The sequence below is a fragment of the Pongo abelii genome, chromosome 8 (genome assembly GCF_028885655.2).
Source record: "Pongo abelii isolate AG06213 chromosome 8, NHGRI_mPonAbe1-v2.0_pri, whole genome shotgun sequence".
In the NCBI taxonomy this organism is placed as follows: Eukaryota; Metazoa; Chordata; class Mammalia; order Primates; family Hominidae; genus Pongo; species Pongo abelii.
Window position 1 is genome coordinate 7,817,481 of NC_071993.2, and position 16,559 is coordinate 7,834,039.

The 16,559-nt window shown below is 43.1% G+C and overlaps 2 protein-coding genes across 3 annotated transcripts in view; one reads left to right on the top strand and one right to left on the bottom strand.

The window, feature by feature from the left end:
• The window catches only part of ITIH2 (inter-alpha-trypsin inhibitor heavy chain 2), a 50,230-nt gene extending 39,657 nt beyond the window's left edge, over positions 1 to 10,573 (top strand). Inside the window, exons 17-22 of the mRNA XM_024253623.2 lie at positions 793 to 930; positions 4,253 to 4,366; positions 5,195 to 5,393; positions 5,904 to 6,076; positions 7,689 to 7,800; positions 10,267 to 10,573. Coding sequence (XP_024109391.2) covers positions 793 to 930; positions 4,253 to 4,366; positions 5,195 to 5,393; positions 5,904 to 6,076; positions 7,689 to 7,800; positions 10,267 to 10,414 — 884 coding nt within the window. The 3' untranslated portion in view covers positions 10,415 to 10,573. The remainder of the gene's footprint in view (positions 1 to 792; positions 931 to 4,252; positions 4,367 to 5,194; positions 5,394 to 5,903; positions 6,077 to 7,688; positions 7,801 to 10,266) is intronic.
• Positions 10,574 to 13,998: 3,425 nt separating this feature from the next.
• KIN (Kin17 DNA and RNA binding protein) overlaps positions 13,999 to 16,559 on the bottom strand; it is a 35,964-nt gene continuing 33,403 nt past the window's right edge. Inside the window, exons 13-14 of one of the 2 annotated variants that reach the window (XR_655831.4) lie at positions 15,936 to 16,053; positions 13,999 to 15,583 (exon numbers count right to left, since the gene is read on the bottom strand). The gene's annotated coding sequence lies outside the window, so the exon portion shown is untranslated. Of the gene's footprint in view, positions 15,587 to 15,935; positions 16,054 to 16,559 lie in introns of both variants that reach the window. The other variant, XR_002916551.3, reaches the window with a different exon arrangement.

Sequence of the window (16,559 nt, forward strand, 5' to 3'; positions counted from 1 at the left end):
TTTAGAAGTCCCCAGTGTCTATTGTTTCCATCTTTACATCCATGTAGTACCCAGTATTGACTTCTCAATGTAGTACTCAAGGTAAGTGAGAACGTGCGGTATTTGGATTTCTGTGAAATATATTCTTAAGAACGCTTTGTACACAATGGAAGGATTTTCTGCATTTTTAATTTCATTCAAGCGTGACACCAAGTTTACTGCACTGGTCCAGGGTTCAAGGAACTCTGACTTGTAATGTCCCCGTGACAACAGCCTGGAGCCTCACAGCTAAATAGATCTGGGGAGAAACGCACCCTAGATTAGTTTCTAGGCGTGGCTTGGCTTCCTCACAGTGAGGTAGCGTGGCTATCAGAAAGCAAAAAGCGCCTTTTGTTGTCATGTGAAGTCTGTCTCACCAGTAAGGAAACCTCTCTGGGAAACTAAACTGCTTGGCTTGTTTGTGAGTGAATAGGGATGGAACGAGGAAGATGCCACGGTAACCTGGGCCTTCTCCCAGACTTAGCTCCCCGGCCTGCACCGGAGTCACCGGGCCCTTCCCCAGCCCTATAAAGGGGTTCCTCCCACTGCCGCCCTTGCTCAGGTTTCAGACTCCAGAGAGAACTGTATCACAGGCCTCCTCCCTCAGCAACATGCCAGAGGGAGCCCGAGAAGAGAGAACTCTGGAATAAAAACAGAGGAGAAAAACCTAAGCTGACAACATGTGGGGGTGCATAAAACAGATTCTTGACATGGTGAGCAATTTCCATGGAAACGTAAACCTAGAAACTAACAGATGCAGGTTTTTCTACACAGGGGCCCTGTATTACGGCAGCAAAGTGGCTCCAGATTCCACCCCGTCTTGGGCCAATCCTTCGCCAACGCCCGTGATCTCCATGCTGGCGCAAGGATCTCAGGTGCTAGAGTCCACGCCACCCCCACATGTGATGAGAGGTAAAGCTTCCACACTGCTTGCACGTCCCAGAACTCAGCCCACCATAATCCTGGGAAGCATTGTGTGAATGAGGCCGGGTGCAGCGGCTCACGCCTGTAATCCCAGCACTTTGGGAGGCTGAGGAGGGCAGATCACTTGAAGTCAGGAGTTGGAATCCAGCCTGGCCAACATGGGGAAACCCTGTCTGTACTAAAAATACAAAAATTAGCCGGGCGTGGTGGCAGGTGCCTGTAATCTCGGCTACTCGGGAGGTTTAGGCAGGAGAATTGCTTGCACCTGGAAGGCGGAGGTTGTAGTGAGCTGAGATTGTGCCACTGCACTCCAGCCTGGGCGACAGCGCAAGACTCTGTCTCAAAATAAAATAGGATACGATAAAATAGGATGATAAAATAGTAACTTCATCTCACCCTTAGGGCTCATCTCTAAAATTATTATTTTTGGGCCACAAGTAACTTGCTCCTTCACCTCCATTGCTGGTAGCACTTTGTACAACACTCCCATCTCCTACCCCAGCTCCGTGGGGAGTCCCATGAACCATGCAGAAGTCTCAGCTAACAGCGGCAAATGTCTGCAGCCATGCACGAGTGGGGAATCTGTGCGGAAGCTGATCGTGCTGGAGGAGCAGTTGCTTTTACTGTGCCTTTCCAACCAGCAGTTTCTGAGAGCCAGACACTACCGTGATGCCCAGGGAGTGAGCTGCTTAAACTGTGGCTTTGCAAAATAAAGCTTTTGGAGAAAATTGTTGAGATCAAGTTAATTTACTTTTAAATATTCTTCCCAGTTAAGACTGTAGTGCTTCTTCCAAGTTTCTCATCTCTGTTGTATGATGCAGTGAAAAGGATGAGGACTTCAAAGTCAGACAGTCCTGGAGACACATCTGCCCCATGACCTTGTCCATACACTGAAATCTCCCTAGGGCTCAAGCAGCCCACCTCTAAAACGGGGATGATAATACCTTCCCTGCAGGGTGGATACAAGTTTCTCCTTCCTAGTAGAAGCTCTGTTATCACTGACCAGTGTTCTGCCCATAAACCTCAGGTGCTAGGAATCTGTAACATTAGTCACGGAGGTCGTTGATCTACTTTCCGCCTGATCAAAATGTAAAGCTGTGCTGACTCATTTAAACATGATGCTTCATTTCTGTTGTCTTGAATTACGTCAACTCAATATGGCAGCACAGATTCACTGTTGCCTATCAGAAGGTCTGATTGGCGGGATTTGAGTTAATTAAATGGCAAAACCAATCGTTGTCTTTAATAAAAGCAATTTTCTTTGAACAGAATATGTCAAACTACCATATTTGTGTAGAGGAAGAAAGAGGATATCATAATGATTGTTTAAGGTTTTTTTCGTGTTTTTTTTTTTTTTTGAGATGGAGTTTCACTCTTGTTGCCTAGGCTGGAGTGCAATGGCTCGATCTCAGCTCACTGCAACCTCTGCCTCCCGGGTTCAAGCAATTCTCCTGCCTCAGCCTCCGGAGTAGCTGGGAGTACAGGTGCCCGCCACCATACCCGGCTAATTTTTTGTATTTTTAGTAGAGACGGGGTTTCACTATGCTGGCCAGGCTGGTCTCGAATGCCTGACCTTGTGATTCACCCACCTCAGCCTCCCAAAGTGCTGGGATTACAGGCATGAGCCACCGCACCTGGCCTGTTCTGTGTTTTTACACTGCCCTGTAGTGTCTGGCTCCAACAAAAATCAACTAACCACGTATTTGTGGACTGCAGAGCATGAACCTGGAGGTGTGAACTGAACATTTCTGGCCTGAGTGACTGCTTCAGCCACTGCAAAAGCTTCCTGTAACTCCTCTGCAAACTTTTATTAATACTGCCACCAACAACTTTCCTAAAATGAGGGTCAAGTCACATCACATTTATTCTCAGAAACCTTTAATAGCTGCTCAACAGAATAAAGGCCCATTCTTGAGTGGCTCAGGGTCTCTGTAATCTCTACTTTTAGCTCTTTTTTTCTGCATTCTTCAAGAACCTGTCCTCTGGCCGCATTGAGTTATTTTCTAAAGAAATCATAAACTCTTCTACCTCCACTCCTTCCTCATTCTGTCCACTCAGAATAAAATCTCCTCCTCCTTAGCCTTTTGTCTTTCCCCGCTGTCCTCTGACCTTAAAGACAGTTCACAAGCCACCTCCTCCATTCAGCCTTGCTGTTTGCCTGGGGGGCACTAATCATTTTCATCTTCATTCTCACAGCATTTTACTTGAGCCATTTTTGCACCATGTACTTCATTCTATCTTACATTTGTGATTATGTCTGCCTCTTGCACTACAGTATTACTTTCTTGAAGTTACTGACCATGACTTATATTTATAGTTACACCGAACATTGCCAAATTTAGTGATTGCACATAGACTTTTTTTCCTTCACCAAATATTTGTTGAATGGTTAAATGGGAAAGAGAGGGAGAGAGAAAGGGAGAGTGGGGATGGGGGAGGGGGAGGGAGAGGTAAGGGAGGATTAGCTAAAAAAATTAGGTTCCATAACAAAAGAGTACTTTCTTGGGAGTAGCTTGATTCTTCATGCTCTTGGAATTGAATCATATTAATCTGTATGTCAACAATAATATTGTCTACTTTGTTTTCCTGCATTGTATATGGCTCCTTAAAAAATATATCTCCAGGCTGGGTGAGGCAGCTCACACCTGTAATCCCAGCACTTTGAGAGGCTGAGATGGGTGGATCACTTGAGCTCAGGAGTTTGACACGAGCCTGGGAAACAAAGTGAGACCCCATCTCTACAAAAAATACAAAAAATTAGCTAGACATGGTGGCACGTGGATGTTGCCCCAGCTACTCAGGAAGCTGAGCTGGGAGGATCACTTGAGCCTGGCAGGTCAAGGCTGCAGTGAGCCGTGATTGCGACATTGCACTCCAGCCTGGGTGACAGAGGGAGATCCTGTCTCAAAAAACACCCAACTCTATTTTTCTGTCTACACACACATTCACACATACATGTGTGTATGTTTCTTATATTTGTGGGTGCATATTTGTGTGTATTTCTTATTCCTTATGTCTTTCTTATTCATTTTTTATCTCTAGCATCTAGTCTAGTGCATACATTTTTAGCTACAAAATAAATATCCACTATATTTGTAAAATAACGTAGGGTTCTGATGAAGGCTCCATGACAAAGGGACAATGGAGTATGAACCACTGGGTCCCCAAGGCCTGAAGGAGTACCGAGCATATAGGAGAAGCACAATAAATATTTCTTCTGATTAAATTAAAGATGTTCAGGAATGACAAAGGGCTCAAAATCATCTTCCTTTTAATGATTTTGTTTACGTTTTCTTTGTATATTTTCCAGTTGAAAATGACCCACATTTCATCATTTATCTACCAAAAAGCCAAAAGAACATTTGTTTCAATATTGACTCAGAACCTGGAAAAATCCTCAACCTGGTTTCTGACCCAGAATCAGGTAAAATAAAAATAAATTATATTTGCATTAGACAATTAGGTCATTGTCATGCTTTCCTGTCACTGCCTGGGATTTCTTTCTTTCTCAGCTTAATAGAAGTTCTATATATTTCAGTGATGTTAGTGAGAAGTTAAATTATAAATATATTCTTAACTATTTTGAACCATTATAGTTCAAAATATATACTCCGTCTCTGAGTATGAACTAGCAGATCTTGTTATGATATAAATAATTTAAATATGAGCCAGGGATGGTGGCTTACACCTGCAATCCCAGCACTTTGGGAGGCCGAGGTGGGCGGATTATCTGAGGTCAAGAGTTCGAGACCAGCCTGGTCAAAATGACGAACCCCCCCCCCCCCACTACTAAAAATACAAAAACAATTAGCCAGGCGTGGTGGTACACACCTGTAATCCCTGCTACTCAGGAGGCTGAGGCAGGAGAACTGCTTGAACCCGGGAGGTGGAGGTTGCAGTGAGCCAAGATCACACCACTGCACTCCAGCCTGAGTGACAGAGTGAGACTCTGTCTCAAAAACAACAACAACAAAAAATTTAAATACTATATGATAGCAAATTATTTAAATTAAATTTTATAAACTGACATAAATTTTATAACTGATATAAAATTAAATTAAACTTTATAACTGTTATATTAAAATATGTTATAAAATAAGAATCACAAAGAAGAAAATGTTAATGTAAATCTTGAAGCAAAATTATAATAATTTTCCAATATTGCCATGTTTTTGTAAATTTGAATTATAGTACCCACACATGCAAAATAAATGGCACACAAGAGAAAACGTCATTTTTTTCTTTCCTGTAGGAATTGTAGTCAATGGTCAGCTTGTTGGTGCCAAGAAGCCCAACAATGGAAAACTAAGCACATATTTTGGAAAACTGGGATTTTATTTCCAAAGTGAAGACATAAAAATAGAAATCAGCACTGAGACCATCACCCTGAGCCATGGTTCTAGCACATTCGCCTTGTCCTGGTCCGACACGGCTCAAGTCATGAATCAGAGGCAAGTATGATTCCATCTGAACTTGGGCCTGTCCGTGACACATGACTGCATAAATAAATCCAGGCATCAGTGACATCAACATTAAAAAAAATCATCATTTTAAACATAAGGAAGTTGAGGTTCAGAAAAATTGTTCTCACTCCCTACTCTGTTCCTGGCAGTGGGCACTGTGTGTTTTTGGTCACCGTTGGGTCCCAGGACCTAGTCTAGTGCCTGGCGTCAGTAAACACTCACTGTGTATGTGCTGATCAGTGAACGAATCCACCAGCTGAAATCCATACCGACTCTATCGCACAGTGAGCTCCAAACGCCATGATTTGTGTCCTCTGCGTAGAAGCTTCCCAATGAGTATCTGTTAATCCATCATTTATCTATAAACTGTTGCGAGCGCTTAGATAACTAGCAGAATTGTCTGGGAGGAGTGAAGAGTTCATATTAGGGGTGAGAAGAATGACTTTCTCAAAAGGTCTCTTCTGGAATGGTTTAATTCCACTTGGACTTTCACACCAGGGTGCAGATCTCAGTGAAGAAAGAAAAAGTGGTAACTATCACCCTGGATAAAGAGATGTCCTTTTCTGTTTTACTTCATCGTGTTTGGAAGAAGCATCCCGTCAATGTTGACTTTCTGGGAATCTACATACCCCCTACAAACAAGTTTTCACCTAAAGCCCACGGACTAATAGGTAAAGTGTCTATTGACCATCTGACAAGGGTGGGGCCACTCTAATTCTTCAGCAGCTTTGGCTGACAGTGGTTACAAATTGAGGACATGGCAGGTGTGGACTCATGAGCACACAGGACTAACATAGCAGTGTGGGGTCACTCGGGAATGTGACAGCCAGGACCTTTTGCCATTCCAGACAAGATTGTCCAGGGCCAGGATTTCAGCATCACAAACTGGGCAAGTTAAGAGAAGGGACAGACACATTTTAAGTTTTATGTTGAAGATTTTTTTCTAACTGAAGCAAGGTGAACCCATTTAGGACTTCTGTGATAACAAGCAGAACACCCTGGACAACTGTCCCTAGTATTTTAAGAAGGGCTCAAATATAAAGCCTGTGACATCACAAACAAACCTTCTTCCTGTGATCTGAACTATGCTCTCAGGTGCTCACCTCACTCTCCTGCCATCAGGGTGCTCCATTTACTTACAATCCACTAGACCAACCTCATGTATAAAATGACCATGAGCTCCAGGCATGGTGGCTTGTGCCTGTAATCCCAGCACTTTAGAAGGCCTGGGCAGGTGGATTTGCTTGTGAAGTTCAAGACCAGCCTGGGCACCCCATCTCTACCAAAACATTAGAAAATAAAAATAATTAGCAGGGTATGGTGGATCCTGCCTGGAGTCACAGCTACTCAGGAAGCTGAGGTGGAATCGCTTGAGCCCAGGAATTGGAGGCTACAGTGAGCTGTGACTGTGCCACTGTGCTCCAGCCTGGGTGATAGAGGGAGACTCCATCTCTTAAATTAATTAATTAATTAATTTAAGAGATGGAGTTTCTCTCTTGTTGCCCAGGCTGGAGTGCAATGGCACAATCTCGGCTCACCACAACCTCCGCCTCCCCGGTTCATGCGATTCTCTTCCTTCAGCCTCCCGAGTAGCTGGGATTACAGGCATGCACCACCACGCCTGGCTAATTTTGTATTTTTAGTAGAGACGGGGTTTCTCCATGTTGGTCAGGCTGGTCTCGAACTCCCAACCTCAGGTGATCCACCCACCTCGGCCTCCCAAAGTGCTGGGATTACAGGTGTGAGCCACCGCGCCCAGCCCCATCTCTTAAATTTAAAAAAAAAAAGGCTGTGAGTAGTGGCTCACACCTGTAATCCCAGCACTTTGGGAGGCTGAGGTGGGCCGATCGCTTGAGTCCAGGAGTTCAAGATCAACCTGTGCAACATGGTGAAACCCTGTCTCTACAAAAAATTAGCCAGGTGTAGTTGCTCGTGCCTGTGGTCCCAGCTACTTGGGAGGCTGAGGTGGGAAGGACATTTGAGCCCAGGAGGTGGAGGTTGCAGTGAGCCGAGATAGCACCACTGCACTCCAGCCTGGGCAACAGAGGGAGATCCTGCCTCAAATAAAATAAAAATAAAAATAAAAAAAAGATGGTGAGCAGCACAAATGTGCTCCCAGGAAGGACCCTCCCTCCCGTCACCATTCCTTTTTCCTCTCAGCTTGTCTTTCCAACCTAGAAATCCTGGAGGGAGGAACGAAAGGTAGCATGGAGCCAATAACGAGCCTGTCTTTTTATTTAACTATGATTACATGTCAATCAATGTCTGATTCTGTTTCACTAGGCCAGTTCATGCAGGAGCCAAAGATACACATCTTCAATGAGAGACCGGGAAAGAACCCCGAGAAGCCAGAGGCTAGCATGGAAGTGAAGGGGCAGAAGCTGATCGTCACCAGGTAGGCCTCGGGCGTAAGGACAGTGACGAAAAGGCCTTGTATTAGAATTAGACCCACACAGCAAAATAGAGGAGCAAAGAAAAAGTGTCATAGGCACTACCTACATCACACTAAGCAGTTCATTAGGAATAGACGCACACAGCATTCGCATAAGGACACTTCTGATATCCCACCTTAAATGCAAATAATGACTGGGTATCTAGGGTCATGCAATGCCAAGATTAACTAACCTGTTGTTCTCATCTTCATACTTTAGAAGCCCTCACAAGAGCTTCACAAGTTGGATAACCGGACACGTTGATCAAAGGAGAGAATCATAAAACACCTGTTACCATAGTGCTGCAGAATGAATGTAGATTTTTATATCAAGCTAGAGTTTTCCTTTTGCACACGGATCTCTGACTGCTTTTTTTGTAGCTTTTCTTACACAAACCACCCCCATATGCTTCATCTGAAGTGAGAACTTAGGCGCTCGTAACGCATTCTGAGTGTAAAAGTCCTACAAATCTTGATATTTTTTCCCAGTTCTTTACAGTTGTCTCACCCATACCAAATTTGATACCGTTTTAAAGCAGCTTACCCCTTTTTAGAGTTTTTACAAAGCAGCCAACTTTGCTTGATTAGAAAGCATTCTTCACGCACACAAATGTCACTGGCTTTGACATACTTAATTAAACCATAACATTACAATGATAACCATAAAATTGTAGTCGGAAGTATTGCCACGAAAGTAGATTTGTGAACTGAAACAATGGATTCTTAGTGAATACACCATTCAATTAGTATCAGTTTCTGGGAGGAACGAGGTACCGACAGGAATCAGTGAGCATGTGTCACGAAAGCAATGGTGAGCACAAATTAATAATGCTAATATTAAGTTATCTGAGGTCGGTAGAAGGGCATTTACTGCCAGCCATGGTGGCTCATGCCTGTAATCCCAATGCTTTGAGAGGCCAGTGTGGGAGGATCACTTGAGACCAAGAGTTCAAGACCAGCCTGGGAAACATAGTAAGACTCCATCTCTACAAAAATAAAAATAAATATAAAAATAATTAGCCAGGTGTAGTAGATTCTGCCTATAGCCCCAGCTACTCAGGAGGCTGAGGTGGGAGGATCCATTGAGCCCAGGAGTTCGAGGCTGAAGTGAGTTATGATTGTGCCTCTGCACTCCAGCCTGGGTAACACAGTGAGACCTGTGTCATAAATAAATACATAATATATAAATAGGCCAGGCGCAGTGGCTCACGCCTGTAATCCCAGCACTTTGCAAGGCCCGGGCGGGTGGATCACCTGAGGTCAGGAGTTCAAGACCATCTTGCCAACATGTTGAAACCCCCCCATCTCTACTAAAAATACAAAAACTAGCTGGGTGTGGTGGCAGGCGCCTGTAATCCCAGCTACTCGGGAGGCTGAGGTAGGAGAATCGCTTGAACCCGGGAGGCAGAGGTTGCAGTGAGCGGAGATAGCACCACTGCACTCCAGCCTGACTCCATCTCATAAAATATGTATATATATTTATATATACATATATAAATAAATGTATGTATACATATATATATTTACTATAATGACAAAAAGTAAATGCTGGGCCTCCATTTGGTCCAGTGCAAGCACCTCGTGGTTCATAACTGAAACTGAGCTGTTCCATGGGCTGGGCACACTGATACTTTTAAGTCTCATTCACGCAACGTACCAGATCCTTAACAAATTGTTGGCTACTTTGCCCTTCAAGTGGAGGACATGAATCTGCTCAGAAACAGCAGGTATCACCCTTAAACACAGAGAAAGTGCAGTTAAGAGGTGCCGCCAATGCATTGTTTTTTTATTTTTATTTTTTTCAATGATAGAGTCTTGCTCTGTCGCCCAGGCTGGAGTGCAGTGACGTGATCTTGGCTCACTGCAACCTCCACCTCCCGGGTTCAAGCAATTCTCTTGCCTCAGCCTCCCGAGTAGCTGGGACTACAGGCGTACACCACCACGCCCAGGTAATTTTTCTTTTAATCTTTGGTAGAGACAGGGTTTCACCATGTTGGCCAGGCTGGTCTTGAACTCCTGGCCTCAAGTGATCCGCCCACCTCAGCCTCTCAAAGCGCTGAGATTACAGGCGTGAGCCACCATGCCTGGCTGCTGACTCATTCTTTAAGTGACCTGTGAGGTCAGCCTCAACACTGTGGAGTCTCGTTCCTGCCTTCTTTCCATTGGCTACTGTTTCCCTTGGGTCAACTCTAAGGGTTCTTTGAGTTCTCTAAGGAAGCTCCACTGATTCTCTGTCCATCCAACACCAAGCCCCAGACTTGGTGTTTCTTTTTCACATGACTTGGGGAGCAGCGATAGGTGGGGAGGCGGCAGATGTGGTGACAGAAGGAACACGAAGAACAGCAAGGAAAAGAGGGGGTCTTGTGTCTAGAGGTGCCCGGCCAGCCGTCCCTCAGTCTCCCCCTAACCACGTGCCTTGCTTCCTTACAGGGGCTTACAGAAAGACTACAGAACGGATCTAGTGTTTGGAACGGACGTTACCTGCTGGTTTGTGCACAACAGTGGAAAAGGATTCATCGACGGGCACTACAAGGATTACTTCATGCCTCAGCTCTACAGCTTTCTCAAACGGCCTTAAAGGTTTATAGTTTGGGAAATTATGTATATTAATATACATCTTTCCCCTGTCACTTTTGCAGATATTCTTCGGTTTGAATAATTAAAATGAACCAGATATCAGGGTGGTTTATAAAGCCTGTAAACACAACTGAAGAAAATAAACACTTTACAAATGAGCTTTTAGGATTTTGTTGCATTTTTAGATGCCGAAGTGTGTGGATCAAGGTGGTGCCGAGCCAAGCCAGCATCTGGACAGAGCCTTAAATTTGGTGTTTACTGTGATCATTTATTAATATCTTTTCTTTCTTTTTCTTCAGACAAGGTCTCTCTCTGTTGCCCAGGTTGGAGCGCAGTGGCGTGATCATGGCTCACTGCAGCCTCAACCTGGGCACAAGCAATCCTCTCACTTCAACCTCCCTAGCAGCTGGGACTACAGGTGCATGTCACCATGCCTAGCTCATTTTTATTTTTTGCAGAGACAAGGTCTCACTATGTTGCCCAGGCTGGTCTCAAACTCCTGGGCTCAAGTGATTCTCCTGCCTCGGCCTTCCAAAGTGCTGGGACTACAGGTGTGAGCCACCATGCCCAGCTGATCATTTCACTGCTGTTCAGTCTCAGGTCCCCAACCTTGCAGATAGCGTCCATTTTTACACTGCTAGTGACATGGGAAGTACGATTATGAGAGGGTTATATGGTGAGCATAGAATACGAATGGGGGATCAATACCTTGATCTTAGGTGCTTTGTAGAGATTTATACTAAAGCCCTGTTACCCTCTGTAGAGATTTATACTAAAACAAGGATAGCCTTGCTATGGTGCCTGTGATAGCCCAGTATTTTTAGCCAAGATTCTCTTCATAGTGTTGGTCCCTGGGTCCCTTTTGAGTTTATGAGGCCTGGATTAGCCATAATTCTCCAGAAAAACAGAACCCATAGGAGATTTACAATAAGGACTGGCTCATGCGATTATGGAGACTTGTAAATCCAAAATCGGCAGAGTAGGCTGATGGTACAGGAGACCCAGGCAGGAGCCAGTGTTCCAGTTCCAAAGCCATCAGGCAGGACGAGCTGATGCTACAGATGAAGTTCGAAGGCCGTACACTAGAGGATCCTCTCTGACTTGGGGATGTCAGCATTTTTGTTCTATTCAGGCCTTCGACTGATTAGACGAGGCCCACGCACATAAGGGAGGGTGATTTGCTTTACTTTTTTTTTTTTTTTTTCCCCCTAAGATGGAGTCTCGCTTTGTTGCCCAGGCTGTAGCACAGGGGCGCAATCTCTGCTCACTGCAACCTCCACCTCCTGGGTTCAAGTGATCCTCCTGCCTCAGCCTCCCAAGTAGCTGGGATTACAGGCGTGAGCCACCATGCCCAGCCCCACTGGAGTTTTTGTTGCTCCCAAATTCTGCACATATTTAAAGTCGCTCAGGATGTTACCTCAGATGGCTAATTATACACACTGTTAATGTTGCTAAATGAATTCTGAATCATAGTTCCAAATTCTCTGGAAGCCCTCTGTGTCTGTGAATCAAGTTTCACACAAATTTAATATACCTTGAACACAGCATCTTTTTTAGTACTTCTGGTAGAACTGTTATTTCATTTGCATTTAAACCATTTCTGAGTAATACCACTTACATGCTAAATCTTATATTAGACTTTATTTCCAAATAAAGTAGTAAATTATGTTCTAACAAAAGGCCGATGACATTTAAGGCAGAACAAAATAAGCAACAAATTTAAAGCGAAACTAGGTTACTTTATGCTGTCTGCATTTGTATAGTGGATTTTGGTGCTAAGATGCAAGTCTGAACCACTGTAATTCTGTGCTTTGCTGTGTTTACAACTTTCCTTAAAAAATCAACTCCTAAAATGAACGTATTTTCAAAAGTCAAATTGGTGAACTTGCACTTTAAAAAAGCCTTTTAAAGGCACATTTTTATGAATCTTCCTTTCCATAATCTGGTAAAAATCATTTTTCATTTTAGAGGCAAAACTCTTTTTTTGGACATATCCAACCCATATTTGAAAAAGCAAGTGAGCACCTCTAAACCTAATTGCAAAATCTTAAGGAAATGTGATTGTTTCTAAAAGCTAAAGATTACTGGCCGGGCGTGGTGCCTCATGCCTATAATCCCAGCACTTTGGGAGGCCAAGGCAGGAGCATCACTGGAGGCCAGGAGTTCAAGACCAGCCTAGGCAACATAGTGAGACTCCCATCTCTTTATAAAAATAAATAAAAATAAAGATAACTTTAGCGCTGAGGAGGTAAAAAGCACTACCTCCTAGTTTTCTTCTTCTATAAGAAGTGCTCACCTATGGTACACTTTTGAAAAATCTACTGCATCTTTTCCATTTCCTATTTCAAAAATAGAAAAATATTAAATATTAGAATGCTAATATTCAACATAAACTTCAAAAGTGAGATTTTAGCATTAACTCCGTTATTTGGTTAAAATCTTGAATTTAAAACTTCTACCAGTATTTTATGTGTGTACAGTGGTCTTAAAAGTAATAATGAAAATCTTGGAGTGTACATTTATATGCGGTAATAGAGTTCTATCAAAAGAAACTGCAGCTTTAAAGGATCACTTGCTACCATCAAGTGGCATCTTCTCTTTAGCCTTATCCCAATTGAAGGAGATAGAAGTGACTCCAAAGGCCCAGTAAAAAGCAAAGTAAAAATTACCTGGCCATCTAGGTACATAGAGATGCTTGTATGCTATAAGAACTTAGTGTTATTTTTCTTAACTCTTTCACACTGGCTGAGTCTACTTCTTGCTAACTTTTCCCAAAATAACCACAGAAGAGAAAACAAAAACCCCCAGGATGGCTCCCTTAAGTGGCATAATTATTCAGTTATCTAATTAACATTTCTAGGGTCACTGCAGTCAATCTAAGGACTAACTTATAATCAAGGCTGATCATATTCTGGCTGGGCGTGGTGGCTCACGTCTGTAATCCCAGCACTTTGGGAGGCCGAGGCAGGCAGATCACCTGAGGTCAGGAGATCGAGACCAGCCTGACCAACATGGCGAAACCATGTCTCTACTAAAAATACAAAAATTAGCTGGGCGTGGTAGCATGCACCTGTAATCCCAGCTACTCAGGACACTGAGGCAGGAGAATCGCTTAAACCCAGGAGACAGAGGTTGCAGTGGGCCAAGATTGCGCCACTGCACTCCAGCCTGGTCAACAGAGTGGGACGCTGTCTCAAAAAAAAAAAAAAAAAAAAAAGGCTGATCATATTCTAATCCTGTGATTCCATCTTACCCAAGTAGGAACTGAGGTGTATACTGGTATCAGTGAACAGTTTCTCAGGCCCAGCAGTCAGGGCAGATTTTCAAGTAGCTGCCATACATGATCAAGTTTCTCTTACTGGCCTATCATTTCATTTGATTATCATTGAACACTGTCTGTCAATTCCTATAACACATACCTTGGGTCTCTACCTGCTTCTCACTCGTATCTCCAGTACCTAATACAATGGCTTACCTACTGAAGGCACTCCATAAATGCTGGCTGAATGAATCTGATGCAATCATGTCAGAAAAAACTGAAACTGAGAGGCAGTTAGAGGTAGATGCCAGAAGACAAAGGAAAAATCAGCAAATGAGATTTAATGAGATTCTAATGAAGAAAATAGGGAATTTGGTCTCTCAGGACAACAAAACCAACAATTTGATACGACCTCAAGTCAGCTGTTAAAAAAGAATAGCTTAAAACAAAATGAGAAGACAAGCCACTGACTGACAGAAAATATTTGCAAAAGACATATTTGATAAAGAACACAACTGAAATATACAAAGAACTCTTAAAATTCAACAATAAGAAAATGAATAACCCCAATTAAATAATGGGCAAAAAACCTGAAAGACATCTCACCAAAGAAGATATACAGGTGGCAAATAAGCACATGAAAAGATGCTCCACATCATACTTCATCAAAGAAATGCAAATTAAAGCAACGACAAGATCCCATTGTACACCTATTAGGACGGCCAAAATCCAACACTGACAACATCAAATGCTGGTGGAGATGCGGAGCAACAGGGACTCTCATTCATTGCTTGTTTGAATACAAAATGGTACAGTCACTCTGGAAGACAGTTTGGTAGTTTCTCAGAAGACTCCTGGCATATGATCCAGCAATTGTGCTCTTTGGTCTTTACATAAATAAGTTAAAAACGTCTATCCACAAAGAACCTACACACAGATGTTTGTAGCAGCTTTATTCATAATTTCCAAACCTTGTAAGCAACCAAGATATCCTTCAGTAGGTGAGTGCATAAACTGTGGTGCTCAGACAACAGAATATTATTCAGTGCTAAACACTATCGAGCCACAAAAACCTAACTAAAACAACATGGAGGAACCTTACATGCATATGTTCTACTAGGTGAAAGAAGCAAATCTGAAAAAGCTACACTCTGTATGACTCCAACTATATGAGCTTCGATGGAGACAAAACTAGGGAGACAGTAAAAAGATCAGTGGTCAGCAGGGATTTGGGGAGAGACAGGGAACAGGCAGAACGCAGGAAACTTCTAGGGCAGTGAAACTCTTCTGTGTGATACTACAGTGGCAGATATATGTCATACATTTGTCAAAACCCACAGAGACTGCTCTAAAAAGTAAACTCTATGTTTGAGAAAAAGAAAAATAGCTTATGATGCTTCAAAAATAAAAGTCTAATATGAGACCTGTTGTTAGTTATCTGCAGTCATTTTGCTTAGCATAAACTCTATCAAGCTCTACAAACTCAGAGAGAAAAAACTACTGTCAAGTCTATAATTGTATTTTTATGCTTCAGATATTTTTTATTGAATTTAACCTCAAGTATGCTACTTCATTTCATTCTGAAATAATTTCAGGAAGACGTTGGAGAATTAAATGTGGGAGGCAGACATGAAACATTTTTTCTCTGAAGAAAACCACCGAGTTGATTCCAAACTTACATATTTGGGGGAGGCATATGTAATTTGTCAGGTTTTACTCATCACTATTTGTTATCAGGGAGAACCATTCTCCTTTTCGAAATTCTTCAGACCAGATTCTTAGCAGTCCAGGCTCAACTTCTTGGCTCCATTTCTGGACATGACCACTCACTGCCATTTATTCAATACCTACTATGTGCTGGACTTCATGTCTGATGCTTTATATGTATTCTCTGTAGGTCTCACATCAACCCTGCTGAAAAACATTTTGACAATTTATACATTAAAAACATCGCAATTCAAGAACATTAACATTCTAATATTACAAAGCTAATGAACAGAACTGCCAGAATTTGATCTAAAGACTGCCCACACCCAAAACCCAGTTGCTTTCCATAATGTGCTGTCAAGTTACTTTGGAAAAACCTTAATTCATCCCTGAAGAACATTTTCTGTAAAGCTACTGACATCATCCTATTAATATTTCTTTACTGCGCCTTACATTTCTGCTAACAGCGTATGTTCTCCCACCTTCTGAAAATAGAAGCTATCAGCCCTCCCTGACTCTCAGTTAAAGAGAGATATCCCAGGGGTTGGCAACGTACCTGTGTCTGACGTCAGCATATTCCCATCCTCATGTTTGAAGTGATCATCCCGGTATGGTCTGTTTTTTGTTTGAACTCTTGTAGAAGATCAACTCAGGCAAGGCGTGGTAGCTCACACCTGTAATCACAACATTTTAGGAGGCCGAGGCAGGAGGACTGCTTGAGCTCAAGAGTTTGAGACTCAGGAGTTTGAGCTCAAGAGACCTCATCTCTACTAAAAATCAAAAAAATTAGCCAGGCATGGTAGTTCATGCCTGTAGTCCCAGCTACTCGGGAGGCTGAGGTGGGAGAATCAATGACCTAAGACCAGGAGGACGAGGCTGCAGTGAGCCATGATTGTGCCACTGCACTCCAGGCTGGGTGACAGAGCAAGACCCTATCTCAAAAGAAAAAAAAAAAAAAAAAAAAAGAGGCTGGGCACGGTGGCTCATACCTGTAATCCCAGCACTTCGGGAGGCCAAGGCGGGCAGATCACAAGGTCAAGAGCTCGAGACCATCCTGGCCAACATGGTGAAACCTCGTCTCTACTAAAATTACAAAAATTAGCTGGGTGTGGTGGCGTATGCCTGTAGTTCCAGCTACTCAGGAGGCTGAGGCAGGAGAATGGCTTGGACCCGGGAGGTG